The sequence below is a fragment of the Periplaneta americana genome, chromosome 3, assembly GCF_040183065.1.
Source record: "Periplaneta americana isolate PAMFEO1 chromosome 3, P.americana_PAMFEO1_priV1, whole genome shotgun sequence".
Classification (NCBI taxonomy): domain Eukaryota; kingdom Metazoa; phylum Arthropoda; class Insecta; order Blattodea; family Blattidae; genus Periplaneta; species Periplaneta americana.
The window spans coordinates 33,587,035-33,601,305 of record NC_091119.1 but is presented as its reverse complement, the minus strand read 5'-3'; the positions used below and the strand labels follow the sequence as shown (position 1 = coordinate 33,601,305).

At 34.1% G+C, this 14,271-nt stretch overlaps 1 protein-coding gene across 1 annotated transcript in view; it reads right to left on the bottom strand.

The window, feature by feature from the left end:
* Positions 1-14,271, bottom strand: part of LOC138695905 (MFS-type transporter SLC18B1-like) — a 42,743-nt gene that overhangs the window by 21,855 nt on the left and 6,617 nt on the right. The window contains exons 4-6 of the mRNA XM_069820263.1: positions 13,936-14,083; positions 12,114-12,182; positions 110-200 (exon numbers count right to left, since the gene is read on the bottom strand). Of these exons, the coding sequence (XP_069676364.1) occupies positions 110-200; positions 12,114-12,182; positions 13,936-14,083 (308 nt within the window). The remainder of the gene's footprint in view (positions 1-109; positions 201-12,113; positions 12,183-13,935; positions 14,084-14,271) is intronic.

The window sequence follows — 14,271 nt, the reverse complement described above, 5'->3', positions numbered from 1 at the left end:
ACCTTTCCAGCTTCAATATTACCCGTAAGCAAACAAAACAAACCAAGCCTAACAGAAAACATCATTTGGGGATGAGGAAAGAGTGCAAGGGTTACAGAGATTAACTCACCATCCCCTGGTGGTAACAAACACAAGTTGACAGGCACGATGACTACCATGAGTATTCCGAGAGTGTAGAAGGGTAGTCCGAACCCTCCTACCTAGAAAAGTAAACGTCTAGAGTCCAATTGTTAAGAAGGGATGCACTGCATCATCACCAGAATTACAACCTACTGACTGAAAGAAAGATGTTACTTTGAAAGCCACAACAGAAATATATATAATGTAATTGCACACTCACCTATTATACAAATTATTAGCAAACTCAAATATGTTAAGTATTTATTTTAATATCATCTGTTTTAATATTTTAAATGAATAACATATCTGTAAAGATGTGACATGTTTGAGATGTGCAACAAAGGTGTGTGTAAAATGTCAAATTACCAATTTTATTGACTTTCATTTTACAATGTTATAAACTCCATCTTTTCTTTTTGAGTTTTGTAAATGTTAAGGATATCTCGGATATGACTGTAAAACTGGATGGAAAAGTTTTTTGCACAAAACAAATAAAACATAAAATGCAGTGAAACCTCTCCTTACGGACACCCCTAAGATACAGACACTCCTCATATACGGACAGATTTTTATGTTCCAACTGAAATAATATAGAAATAATGATAAATTTAACTCTCGTTTACAGACACTCTCAGACATGGACACGGACAGCTGTTTCACAGTCCTAAAACTTGCTTTACCTCCTGACTGCCCATGGCTTGTCAATATATATTTTCATTAATAATCTTCCTCGTATGTAATCGTGAAAACTTTGTAACTAATTCAACAGCTCATAGCATAAATACACGTCAAAAAATGACTTTCATACTCCATCGGCAAGTCTATCGTACTATCAAAAAGGAGTGCGTTACATGGCAGTAAAAATTTTTAATAGCCTCCCTATTGATATAAAAAATGAAACTCAAAACATAAAATTATTTAGGGCTAAATTAAAGAAGTACCTAATTTCTCACGCCTTCTATTCTGTAGGTGAATTCATGACATTCAATAACACTTCATGAAATTGATACTAAAACTTTGTGTTGTACTAGTAGACTATATTGTAAATCTCGTCTGTATATATTTCATCTAGACTGTGACTATAAATTAAGATTTTATAATAATATTAAGTTTTTTGACTTGTTCCATATTCTAGCTGTAAGCATGTATGAATACCATGGAATGTTAATAAATACAATACAATACAATACAATACAATACAATACAATACTGCAGAAAGAACTTGGATTTCAAGACCTAATGTGTTACGAAAATGGAAAATTTAGTTTTGAGAACTGTACAGAAATTCCTTAACATGAAAGAAGACAATAAGGGTCTCACAGGCTACCACTAACCCAGCTGGCTACCCCTTGTTAGCTGGAAGGGGAGGAGAAACAAAGTCATAAAATTTAACCTGTCTGATGGGTCCAAGGCTTCTGCGATCGTGAAATTGTATTCGACATATGATAGGGTTAGTAGGATTATTCTCTTCACTTCACTCAGTTATTCTGTTTCGAGAGACATGGCACCTAAACGTAAAGGTTAAGTTGAAAACTGTAAATTACAGTACCGTACTGCATAACTGTAGACCTAGAATAAAATTGCATGGCACAGTACAGTATTTTCCTTTTTCGGTCTTATCTACTGTAGTTCAAAGTTGCAAAGAATTATTGTAGTATACTGTATTTAGAATTAAACTACAGTAATACATTTCATTTAAAGCGTGAAGGGATACATAGGCCTAATGTATATTATTAATTTTCTGTTAGATTGGGAAGCCTCCCTCCAAAAAGACACCTCCCAGATGCGGACAGATTGTTACGTTCCTTCGATGTCCGTAAATGAGAGGTTTCACTGTGGTTCATTACTGGATTAGAACTGTCTCCTCCATCAGTATGATGCTAAAATATTATTTACAGAAAACGTGTGTGAAGAATGTCGAGATGACTATGGAAAAGTGGAATGATTAATTTCTTTTCTCTTTCTACCATTTTTATTTACTATGTATAAATTTTGTAATTGTGCAATATCAAAGTCTACTTCCACTCTACATCCTCAATTTTGTTAGAGAGAGTACAGTACTGTACTAATATATCCTTGCTGGTAAGAATATTTGTTATTTTGGAATTACAGTTCACCCTCCAATGTCTAGAATGTTGTCTCCCTTCATATTTTACACCTCTCATGGTATATCTTCAGCATCAGGTGATGTCAGTGGAAGTTATAATTAAAGTAAGAATAGACAATTGTATATGACGGACTACAAACATTCATCACAAACCTCATCTGATACAACTGCTATATTGTAGCTAGAATGTAGACATGCGCAGTAGGTACCACCTACTTCCAATCTAACAGTTGTTATCATAAACTGGGGTTACTTTAAACACAGGAGAAACTTCGAACATTTTTTCAGAAAATTATATTTAGGTTTCTACATGCTGCACTTGTTATAGATGGAGATAAATTATCATGAAAATCATTCTCATACCAAATTTACCTCCATCTATAACGTGCAGCATGTGGAAACCTAAATATGATATTCCGAAAAAATGTTCGAAGTTTCCTCTGTGTTCAAAGTAACCCCAGTTTACGGCATTGCTTAAAATATACCGTGAGTAATATACAACACGTATCTTTGGCTGGAGACATTACATAACTACGAGTATTGTAACATACAGTAGAACCCCGATTATCCATCATCCTATTAACCGATTGGCGGATTATCCGACTGACTTGCCCTTTTTTCTCTTTTGCTACAGAAATATAATATGAAGTATTGTACATTATATTAGCACATTACTTTTTCTGCAGAGGGTTATTACAGAACTCTAACCTTACACAATATAGTCTACTGATCGAGTTATCATACTGTATAACTTCTATATAAAATGTTTTCCACGGTTAACAAAAGAAAACGTATATATTTTTTTGATGTACTGAAGTACATATGATATTTCCATGCAGATATTCTGCGTCATCATATGATGAAAGAGTGATGGAACGGAGAAAAATTCTCTCCAGCGTGGGGATTTGAACCCGGGTTTTCAGCTCTACGTGCTGATGCTTTATCCACTAAGCCATGCTGGATACAACCCCGACGCCAGTTAGAATCGTCTCAGATTAAGCTCTATCTCTAGGGTTCCCTCTAGTGGCCGCCCTCTCCACTACGTCATAGATGTCTATGAACGCAGGACCGAAGTCCATACATGTGTTGAGGTGCACTCGAATGAGTGACTGGTTGGCCGGGATCCGACGGTATGGGCGCCGTCTTAAATCACAAAGTGATTTATTACGCATATCATATATTTTTTTTTGATGTACCGAAGTACATATGATATTTCCATGCAGATATTCTGCGTCATCATATGATGAAAGAGTGATGGAACGGAGAAAAATTCTCTCCGGCGCCGGGATTTGAACCCGGGTTTTCAGCTCTACGTGCTGATGCTTTATCCACTAAGCCACGCCGGATACAACTCCGACGCCGGTTAGAATCGTCTCAGATTAAGCTCCATATCTAGGGTTCCTTCTAGTGGCCGCCCTCTCCACTACGTCATAGATGTCTATGAACGCAGGACAGAAGTCCATACATGTGTTGAGGTGCACTCGAATGAGTGACTGGTTGACCGGGATCCGACGGTATGGGCGCCGCCTTAAATCACAAAGTGATTTATTACGCATATCATATATATATATATTTTTTTTTTTTTGATGTACCGAAGTACATATGATATTTCCATGCAGATATTCTGCGTCATCATATGATGAAAGAGTGATGGAACGGCGTGGCTTAGTGGATAAAGCATCAGCACGTAGAGCTGAAAACCCGGGTTCAAATCCCGGTGCCGGAGAGAATTTTTCTCCGTTCCATCACTCTTTCATCATATGATGACGCACAATATCTGCATGGAAATATCATATGTACTTCGGTACATCAAAAAAAAATATATGATATGCGTAATAAATCACTTTGTGATTTAAGACGGCGCCCATACCGTCGGATCCCGGCCAACCAGTCACTCATTCGAGTGCACCTCAACACATGTATGGACTTCGGTCCTGCGTTCATAGACATCTATGACGTAGTGGAGAGGGCGGCCACTAGAGGGAACCCTAGAGATGGAGCTCAATCTGAGACGATTCTAACCGGCGTCGGGGTTGTATCTGGCGTGGCTTAGTGGATAAAGCATCAGCATGTAGAGCTGAAAACCCGGGTTCAAATCCCGGCGCCGGAGAGAATTTTTCTCCGTTCCATCACTCCTTCATCATATGATGACGCAGAATATCTGCATGGAAATATCATATGTACTTCGGTACATCAAAAAAATATATATATATGATATGCGTAATAAATCACTTTGTGATTTAAGATGGCGCCCATACCGTCGGATCCCGGCCAACCAGTCACTCATTCGAGTGCACCTCAACATATGTATGGACTTCGGTCCTGCGTTCATAGACATCTATGACGTAGTGGAGAGGGCGGCCACTAGAGGGAACCCTAGAGATGGAGCTTAATCTGAGACGATTCTAACCGGCGTCGGGGTTGTATCCGGCGTGGCTTAGTGGATAAAGCATCAGCACGTAGAGCTGAAAACCCGGGTTCAAATCCCGGCGCCGGAGAGACTTTTTCTCCGTTCCATCACTCTTTCATCAAAAGAAAACGTGTTGTGCTAAGTATTAAAAAATTGCAAATAACTCAAGGTTTGGGGAACGAGAAACTGTGGCTCATCTCAGAATACGAGACTGAAGTCACAACTGTGTGCAATTTAATACAAATCAAGAATAAAGTGTATTAAGAATGTAAATATGCAACACGAGACCTCCACTATTCCTATCTTTCCACAGAGAGCCATTACAAGGAATTTCCTTGCCCCTTAAAAGCCCGTTGTTAACAACCAGACTTAAATCAGAATTTCTGATCCACTACCTAACTTGTTCATTACAAGGCCATAGAGGAAATTACGAAAGTGTAAGCATTATTCACTAAATTTACGAAAATCTTTTATGGTACGGATTATCCGATTTTTTCTATTAACCATTGAGCCCATTCCCTTCATTACCACGGATAACAGAGGTTCTACTGTACAGTACGATTATTTAGTCCTGAAAGTCGTTGGAGATATGCGCCTGGGTCAGGCGAGTCCATTTAGTTATGCCAAGGGATGTTTGGGTTAGTCACTCACTTGTCTTCGAAGTGATCGGATGTCTTGCGTGCAGTAGAGCAGTATGTTGCTAGTACAATGAAACGGTACTGCATTCCTTTACCGACCGCTCGCCCTTATCTCTACTCCGGAGCTCTCCCCACTACTCCTATTACTTCCCCTCTTTCGCGTTGCTGAGCTGTCAGGACTAAATAATTGGTCTGTACTTCTCTATCTCGAAGTTCTTATGAAACATATTTTTAATAATATTTAAGAAACAGATTAATAAGACACATGCTTTAATTTCTTAAATTTATGATTCCAAATATTTCTTACACATACAGTATTTAAAATGACTCAGTTTGTCCGATTTATAGTTTGTACATTTTTATTAGTTTTCGTACATTTGAAACATCATAAGAGTCCTATGGAAATGGTCTCTTGTATTTCCATATGTCTTGTAAGCTGACCTTGAACTGGTGAATAGTAAGTGATTAGCTGAAGACATAATTTTGTAGTAAACAAGAAATTATCCAGAGGTATATTTGTTGCCATAATTATTTTTTATGAGCAGCCTTATTTTATATGCAATGAATGTATGTATTACATGGAGCTTCCAGTCTAAGTCTTCTCAGGAGGAAGCTGCATTTCTAATTATCTCTTTTAAAAAGTCCAGTGTTCTCTGCCAATTTTCAACTTGCAGATATAGAACTCAATAGCAGGTACCTAATTTATTAATGAGTAAGGGAATGTTTCGAAGGATCCTCAGAGGGCATACCAAAGGCCTTGGTACTGAAAGAGACCAACATGAGAATTGTGATGGACATGCCAATGGTAGACATATCTTTAGAAGGCACATGTTCAACATAGGCCCTAAGATGGAAATAATCCTAAGTGACACAGCCATACTCCGTCTTCAACTTTCATACAATAACAATTGTGGAGGTCTCTAGTACAAAAAAGTGAGAAAATGTCGATTCAAAATCTTAATGGTCTAAACATTCTATGTCTAATACTACTTGCTGACATACATACACAAGGTGCACATAGACCAGTCGAGATGAACGTATGACTTCGTTGTCAGGCGAGTGGTGTTGAATACCAATGAACTAATCTACCAGCTTTGACTTCTAAGCACAAATGGATAGTGCACTCTGATGAAATATAGTTTCATAGAACTACATTAAATATTTGCTTTGCTCCAAACAAAGTTCTAAACAATATGCATAATTATAATCAAAATAATAAGAATAAAACAAAACTGAAATAGGTTATAACTGCAAAATGAATACACCAAAGTCAAGCAAATAATTAAACGGGAAAAAAAATAACTTAAAATACTGACACAAAAGTGACATGCAAAAATTATAATGACTAGAATACCGGTAGCTCCTAATCTAAAGCTACAAAGTCTATCAAACATATAAATTGAAAGCTGAAGAAAACACTTTATCCAGTAAATTGAAACTAAACTGTCAGATATTTCTCAAATATATTAAGGAGACCTAAAATTAACTTCAAAGTTACATTTGAGTTCTATATTAAAACACATACACTTCTACTGTAACAAATAAAATTAGTTATCACTCAGTTCATGATGTTTACTTCTGGAAATTATTATTTAATGTGCAATATTATCATTTTCGTTTATATACATTTATTTTCAATTTTGTTTTAATGTTAAATATTCCTTACAGATTATTCTGAATAATTATTATTATAGTTTTATATTCTATTCTGTTTACATTAGTTAATACAGTATCATGATTCAAATACATGAACAAAGACAAAAAATGTGTACCAGTAACTTTTATTACAAGGTATTTATACTTCATGTAACATACTGTATATCAATACTTGTGATTGAGCGAAAAAGTGAGTGTACATATGCTCTTTAAATTGTTTTTGTTTTGTTAATGATATGAATAAAACGCTATGGTATTTCATGCTTATATCATTTGAATGAGGATGAAGAGGGCAACAAATTTATTGAATGAAATAAAGGGTGTCCCATTAAAGAACAGAACTTTGTGTTACTACGAATTTCTGTACCATTCTGTTCAATTGACAATTGGTTTCTTCCGACGTTTTCCCCAGCCTGTGGGACTGAAGCTGGATGGTCTATGGCCTCACTTCATTTCACCCTCTTTGGTCTGATTACCTGGTTGGGTTTTTTCCAAGGTTTTCCCCAACCGTAAGGCAAATGCTAGGTAATCTTTTGGCGATTCCTCGGGCCTCATCTCATCTCACTACATCTCGCCAAAATATTGTAAAAAATTGTAGAAAATTACAAAATTGTAAAACTGTAAAAATTGTAAAATATTGTAAAAAATGTAAACATTTGTAAAAATTGTAATTGTAAATGTAATATTGTAAAATTTTTACTTTTTCCACATCTTAAAGCTTCATTGCTAATGTAAGATCTATGGAATATAACAAATGAAATGAAATTCAAATGGTAGCTTTGGTTAAACCTATAATGTTAATGCAAAATTATTTTTAGACATATTAAAATATGCTAGTTATTAGAGTATCCCAAAGGTTATGAGACAACCTGCATACAGCTTTTGAGATCAAGCACAAACACATATTCACAAATAATCATACACAACTAACACAAATTATATTTCACAATAAATATTTTTCACTATGTGCTATGTCCCCAGTTCTATTTGGAGTTTAACATGCACTGCCCTAATGATCAGATCCTTAACATTTCTGTATAAGCTTCTTATCTTATTGTTTCTGTATGATGTAATTACAACATATACAGAGCGTTCCAGCAATAAGTACCGGTTTATTCTTCAGCTGCTGGGTAATACGGTGCTTGAGCGACCACCAGCAACCAGGCCCTTAAACTCATGGCGCTTTACCGAATTAAAACTTACCCATGCATACTTACTAACCATGATATGTTGCATTTAACATTAATTCTTATATGTTATATTAATTACAGAATTTTGTACTCACCCTCATGACAATAGATGCTGGAAGTGTTGACCATTTTATGCTATAGAGTTCACATTGCCGTAAAAAACCATTGTTCACATTCATGAGCCCCACTGTACTGATTTGTCTAATTGCACTACGAATGTCATCTTTCAGTTATTTAATTGTACGAGGAATATTTGCATACACTCTGTTTTTTATTGTTCCCCACAAATAAAAATCCAACGGTTGCAATTAGACAAATCAATGCAATGGAGCTCATGAAATGTGAACGATGGTTTTTTAAGGTGATGTGAACTCTGAACACTTCAAGCAGCTACTCTCATGAGGGTGAGTAGAAAATTCTGTAATTAATATAACGTATAATAATAGTTAATTTTAAATATAACATATCATGGTTAGTAAGTATGCATGTAAGTTTTAATTTGGTGAAGTGCCGTGAGTTTAAGGGCCTGGTTATCGGAGGTCGATTAAGCACCGTGCCACACAGCGGCTGAAGAATAAACCGGTACTTATTGCTGAAATGCTTTGTATTACTAAACACCTTTCATTTCTGTTCTGTAATATCATCATCATCATCATCGTTATCCTCCTCATCGTCGTTGTCATTTCGATAACATTCAAGGATCAGGCCAATATGGCCTGTTCTGCCTCCAGAAGAGTTAAAAGTCTAACTGGTCTCTCTATCGTTTCTTGGATCTTCCAACTTGTCTCTCTCCTACAAGTTTATGTAACCATGCTCTGAGAGGCATTCTATCATTAGGCATTCTCATTACATGGTCATACTAGTTCTTCCTGTATTTCTCAATAACAGAGGTTATGCACTCAATATTGGCTGATTTCTTGATTTATTTTAATTGAAAGAGTTAGGTATAAAAAAATTGAAAATTATTTTTAACCAAATGGTATATCGTTTTGTATAAAGATGATATGTCAATAAAAACAATGCGTTATAAATTTGTAAATAATAATCTCCTAACATAAACAAATGGAAGAAGTTCCCTCATGGACGAACATAACCTATAAAAGCTGTTGCTATTGTCAAGAATAAGATAATTACACCAACTGTAATAATGGCCTATTTCAATGTAAAATTCAATGGTCGACAAGGTACCAATTTAAAAATTTCAGTGTTAAATTAAAAGTGTTATTTAAATTACTAAGATCGATCACTAAATGGGACAATTTAAATAAAATGCAATTAGAAAGAAACAGACTGTGAAGACATGAGGTGAATCAGAGATGATAGAAGTTTAAGAAACTCTCAGGTTTGTGAGTAAATTATAAAAACGGTAATAATAATTATGGGAATTAATATCGTGGTAATAACAATTTAAAAAATTAAGAGAAATTCTCTGAAATTCGTTTAAAATGCGCTAAAATTCATTAAATTAAAATTAGAAAGGCAAATGCGTGTTCAGATCTTCAAAAATCGTTTATTCAACAATAGTACCGGTAGCAACAATTAAAATTAAGATGAATGTTTGAGTGATTGTTTACAATACGACAAAACACCTCAAAATCTGTGCTTCATTGGCTGGTCATGATAATATCTTTGAAAAATATTGGTGTGCAAGAGGTCAAATGACTTTATTGTCAAACGCCTGGCATTAGAAAACAACAACAATACGACAAAAATGTTCAAATATAAAATAATATAAAACAGCATTATAAAAGAAGTCCTAGGTTTTTCCATTGAAATATACACACTACATATTATCTGAAATAAATAAAGCTATATAGGCTACATAAAGAATAAACCAAACTCACTGCCTTAAGAATTACATTATAGTAGATATTCAGACTTCATTCTTCAAATGGGTAGCAGGGGCAAAAGCTTTAAAACATGTGTTTCAAAAGCTTTTTTTGTAATGGTGAGTCAAATCACAGATCGATGCAATTATATACATGCGAAAGTCTGTGCAAATACAAGACATACAAAAGCCAGGCATTACTTGAACAAAGATAGGCCTACATTTATTAGGGTGCAAGTACTGATTTAACATGTGTTGTATCTACACTGCTTTAACATTCAACATATCGAGCAACAATGAAACAATCAAGTACAAGTCATATTGCTGTAACATGTATTAGCATAAATATTCATATCATTTGTGTAATATTTTGTTTCATTTCTGTACTGTCATGCACAAAATCCAGAGACAGTGAATTAGCAGAAAAAGCCTCATTAATTTCCACAGAATCCAGAAACCTAAATACAATATGCACTGAAAATAAAGCAGAATTTTATTAACTAATGTAACTTTCTAACGGTGAAGTACCTAATAATCTTCAAGTTTATAGAAAATCTGTTCAGTTTACATAATTCCTAATTAAAACTTGCAAAGTAAAATTATCCCAAGTTTGTGCTGTACGAGAAAAATCTTGAAAAATTATGATGTGAGGATCAAATCACTGATTTTGGATTAGAAAATTGCTGCATTTTTAAGCGATTTTTTTATGGAAATGCATTTTAAAACTTAAGGATTCTATTGGTAATTGTTTCAACTAAATTAATTGTACAGAAATGTGGAAAATTACCTGTGAAATGACACATCCAATGTAATGCGATGCAAACGTTGTGCTTTCTAGTCAATGAAATGATTGTAATCATATGAAATACACAAAGTGATGTAGTGTGAAGAACAAAGAACAGTTATTAATTCAATAGCCAATGAAAAACACTAAACTTTGTTTTGTTTGTGCAGCATTTGCAAAGATTTGATGATCTGTTATCAAAGATAGGCTATTATTGCAAGATGTGTGTCAAAGATTTTACATTGATTAAAGTTCTCTTAACATTTTGTTAAAAACATAAAATTTACTTTGTCATACGTTAAAAGTGTTAAAATTGTTAAAAAAGGTATTTACCTTCGACAGACGGCCTGTTTCGACGCTAAGATTTTAAGGGTCATATGCTTTCGTTTTGGGCCTACATCAATAAAGAAGGAAAAAACTCTCTCTCTCTCTCTCTCTCTCTCTTATTAAGTTTCATTTATAACTGTTTTTTTTTTCAACTTCTATTATTTCATATGATGCATTTGCAAACTATGAATTAATTTTATTACCTACCATTTTCATTTTTCTAATCTGTCGAAAGTTTCAAAGAAGTGAAATACTACCAGCTGTCACAAATAATAATTCATATAACTTCTTCAGCTGAAATCTCTAAGCTGTAAATTTGAATTTTCGACAACACACTAATAACTAACAGTGCTCGCACAAAATGTTTCGTTAATAAACTTGTGCATTTAATTTTGTACAATTAAAGTACAAGTACTTTATACAATCTACGATTAAAACAGAGTTTTTATTATTGCAGGTAGCTACCAGTAGCCTACAGCAAAATATGATTATGTTTACTATTTAAATAGTATTTTCCTATTGTATTATTTTCCTTCCTTCATAACACATGGTGAAGAAACAAAATAATGTAAACAACTCCAAAGAGAGATTCAGATTAGGCATTTGAGTGTTACACAATTTGGTTTGGAATAGACATTTGAGTCTGTTACACAATTTGGTTTGGAATAGGCATTCAAGTCTGTTACACAATTTGGTTTGGAATAGGCATTTGAGTCTGTTACACAATTTGGTTTGGAATAGGCATTTGAGTCTATTACACAATTTGGTTTGGAATATGCATTTGAGTCTATTACACAATTTGGTTTGGAATAGACATTTGAGTCTGTTACACAGTTTGGTTTGGAATAGGTATTTGAGTCTGTTACACAATTTGGTTTGGAATAGGCATTTAAGTCTGTTACACAATATGGTTTGGAATAGGCATTTGAGTCTGTTACACAATTTGGTTTGAAATAGGCATTTGAGTCTGTTACACAATTTGATTTGGAATAGGATGACATTCTAAATAAAAATAATAGAACAAGTGCTGAGAAAAAATTGGCAACAGCTTACCGAATATAGAACACCACCAAGGGCAGGCCCAATACTCATTCCTAAGCCAACAAAGGTCTCCAGTATTCCCTGTAAAATGAAATATTTTTTATCAAAGCAACCTAGTTTTAATAAACTTTATTCAAGGCTAAATGCGAACGTCTCACAATGACCAACAAAATGGGTTGTTAGTTACACCTCCATGGATGAAGCACTTTTAGTCAGAGAGTAATCGAACCTTGCCACAGGACTACCAAAGTTGCTAATTGCTTACACAAACATTGGATTTGCACTTACTTTCTGTAAAACACATTTAGCCCTAATAATTTAGAAAAAACATTCAATGAATACCACGCAATAAATTAGAGATGTTAGACAGAATAACATGCATCACGTAAAATGTGTTACCGCAATTTATTTCAACTCTTAATTTTCTTACACAAAACATGTTACAAGTTAGTGTTAGTTTCCCACTACATCCTTAAGAACCATGATGATGATGATGATGATGATGATGACAGCGATGATGATGATGATGATGACAGCAATGATAATAATTTATAATGACGATGATAATGTGATGACGATAATAACAGCGATAATGACGATGATAATGTGATGATAATAACAGCGATAATGACGATGATAATGTGATGACGATAATAACAGCGATAATGACGATGATAATGTGATGATGATAATAACAACGATAATGACGATGATAATGTGATGACGATAATAACAGCGATAATGGCGATGATAATGTGATGATGATGATAATATCAGCGATAATGACGATGATAATAACAGCGATAATGACGATGATCATGTGATGACGATAATAACAGCGATAATGACGATGATGTGATGATAATAACAGCGATAATGACGATGATAATGTGATGACGATAATAACAGCGATAATGACGATGATGTGATGATAATAACAGCGATAATGACGATGATAATGTGATGATGATAATAACAGCGATAATGACGATGATAATGTGATGATGATAATAACAGCGATAATGATAACAACAATAATAATACCAAATAATAATAATTCTATTAACAACTCATAATGGATATATCAGTATATTTCACTTTATTTATATACACTGTTCTGTGGATATATGAGAAAGCCAATGTTTACCTACTTAGATATAACATGCGGAGAAATTCCCCTGCAATTGGTAAGCATCATGTTTAGGTAGAGCATTAAGGTCAAGGAATATTATGGACAGTAAAAAATCTATCTTTTGGTAATGGATATTTAAGAGTTGTTAATTCATTATAAAAAGTAAACCTGATACAATGTTAATACAAATTAACCTAGAATAAATAAACAAACAAATAAATAAATGGATAGATTGGATGGATAAATAAAGAAAAGAATAAAGAAAGAATGAATAAAGATATAAATAAATGAATTAATTAATAAAGAAAAAAGAAAGAAAAAATCAATAAAGAAATAAATATAGAAATATTACCTACCTTAAATTCTCCAGCAATATCCTTAATATTTGCGCCGTTTTCAAGGCATTGAATAATATTTACTTTGTCAGAAATACTCAGACGTGAACATGTTTGTGACATGATGCCTTACCGGAATGTGGGTACTTGGATTCTTATCACAACAGACCACATTATACTGTTTTCCTGCTTCTTTTTTTAGACTCAAAAGCATTCTACTAAATAGGCGGAATAGTATATATGGTTCCTACTATTTTTAATCTGTATAAAGCCAAAAATTTCTTACAACTTCTAAACTATTTCATTTTTGAAACACTTAGTTAAAAGAAACAATGTTCACCTAGCTTCTAAAACCAACAATGCTTACAAGAACAGAGCCTATGTTGTCCGGGAAGATGTCTACAACAAACACGTAGCTGGCTGTGGCATAAGCGCTTGCTCCTAATGCTTCCATCCCACGAACAAGGAAGCAGTAAGCCGTGAAGGTTGGGTAATTGTCAATATAAGCCAGCATCCTATGGATCAGAAAATACCACTGGTAATTCCCACAACTCTCATTTAAGAATTGTATTTATCCGAAAATCTTTATGACTACACATAAATTGTTTTGATGTTTCAATTAATAATGCAGTGCAGTGTTACACCATCACATTAGCCCAATTAATTTGTGTTAAGCATTATTAATTATTATTATTATTATTAT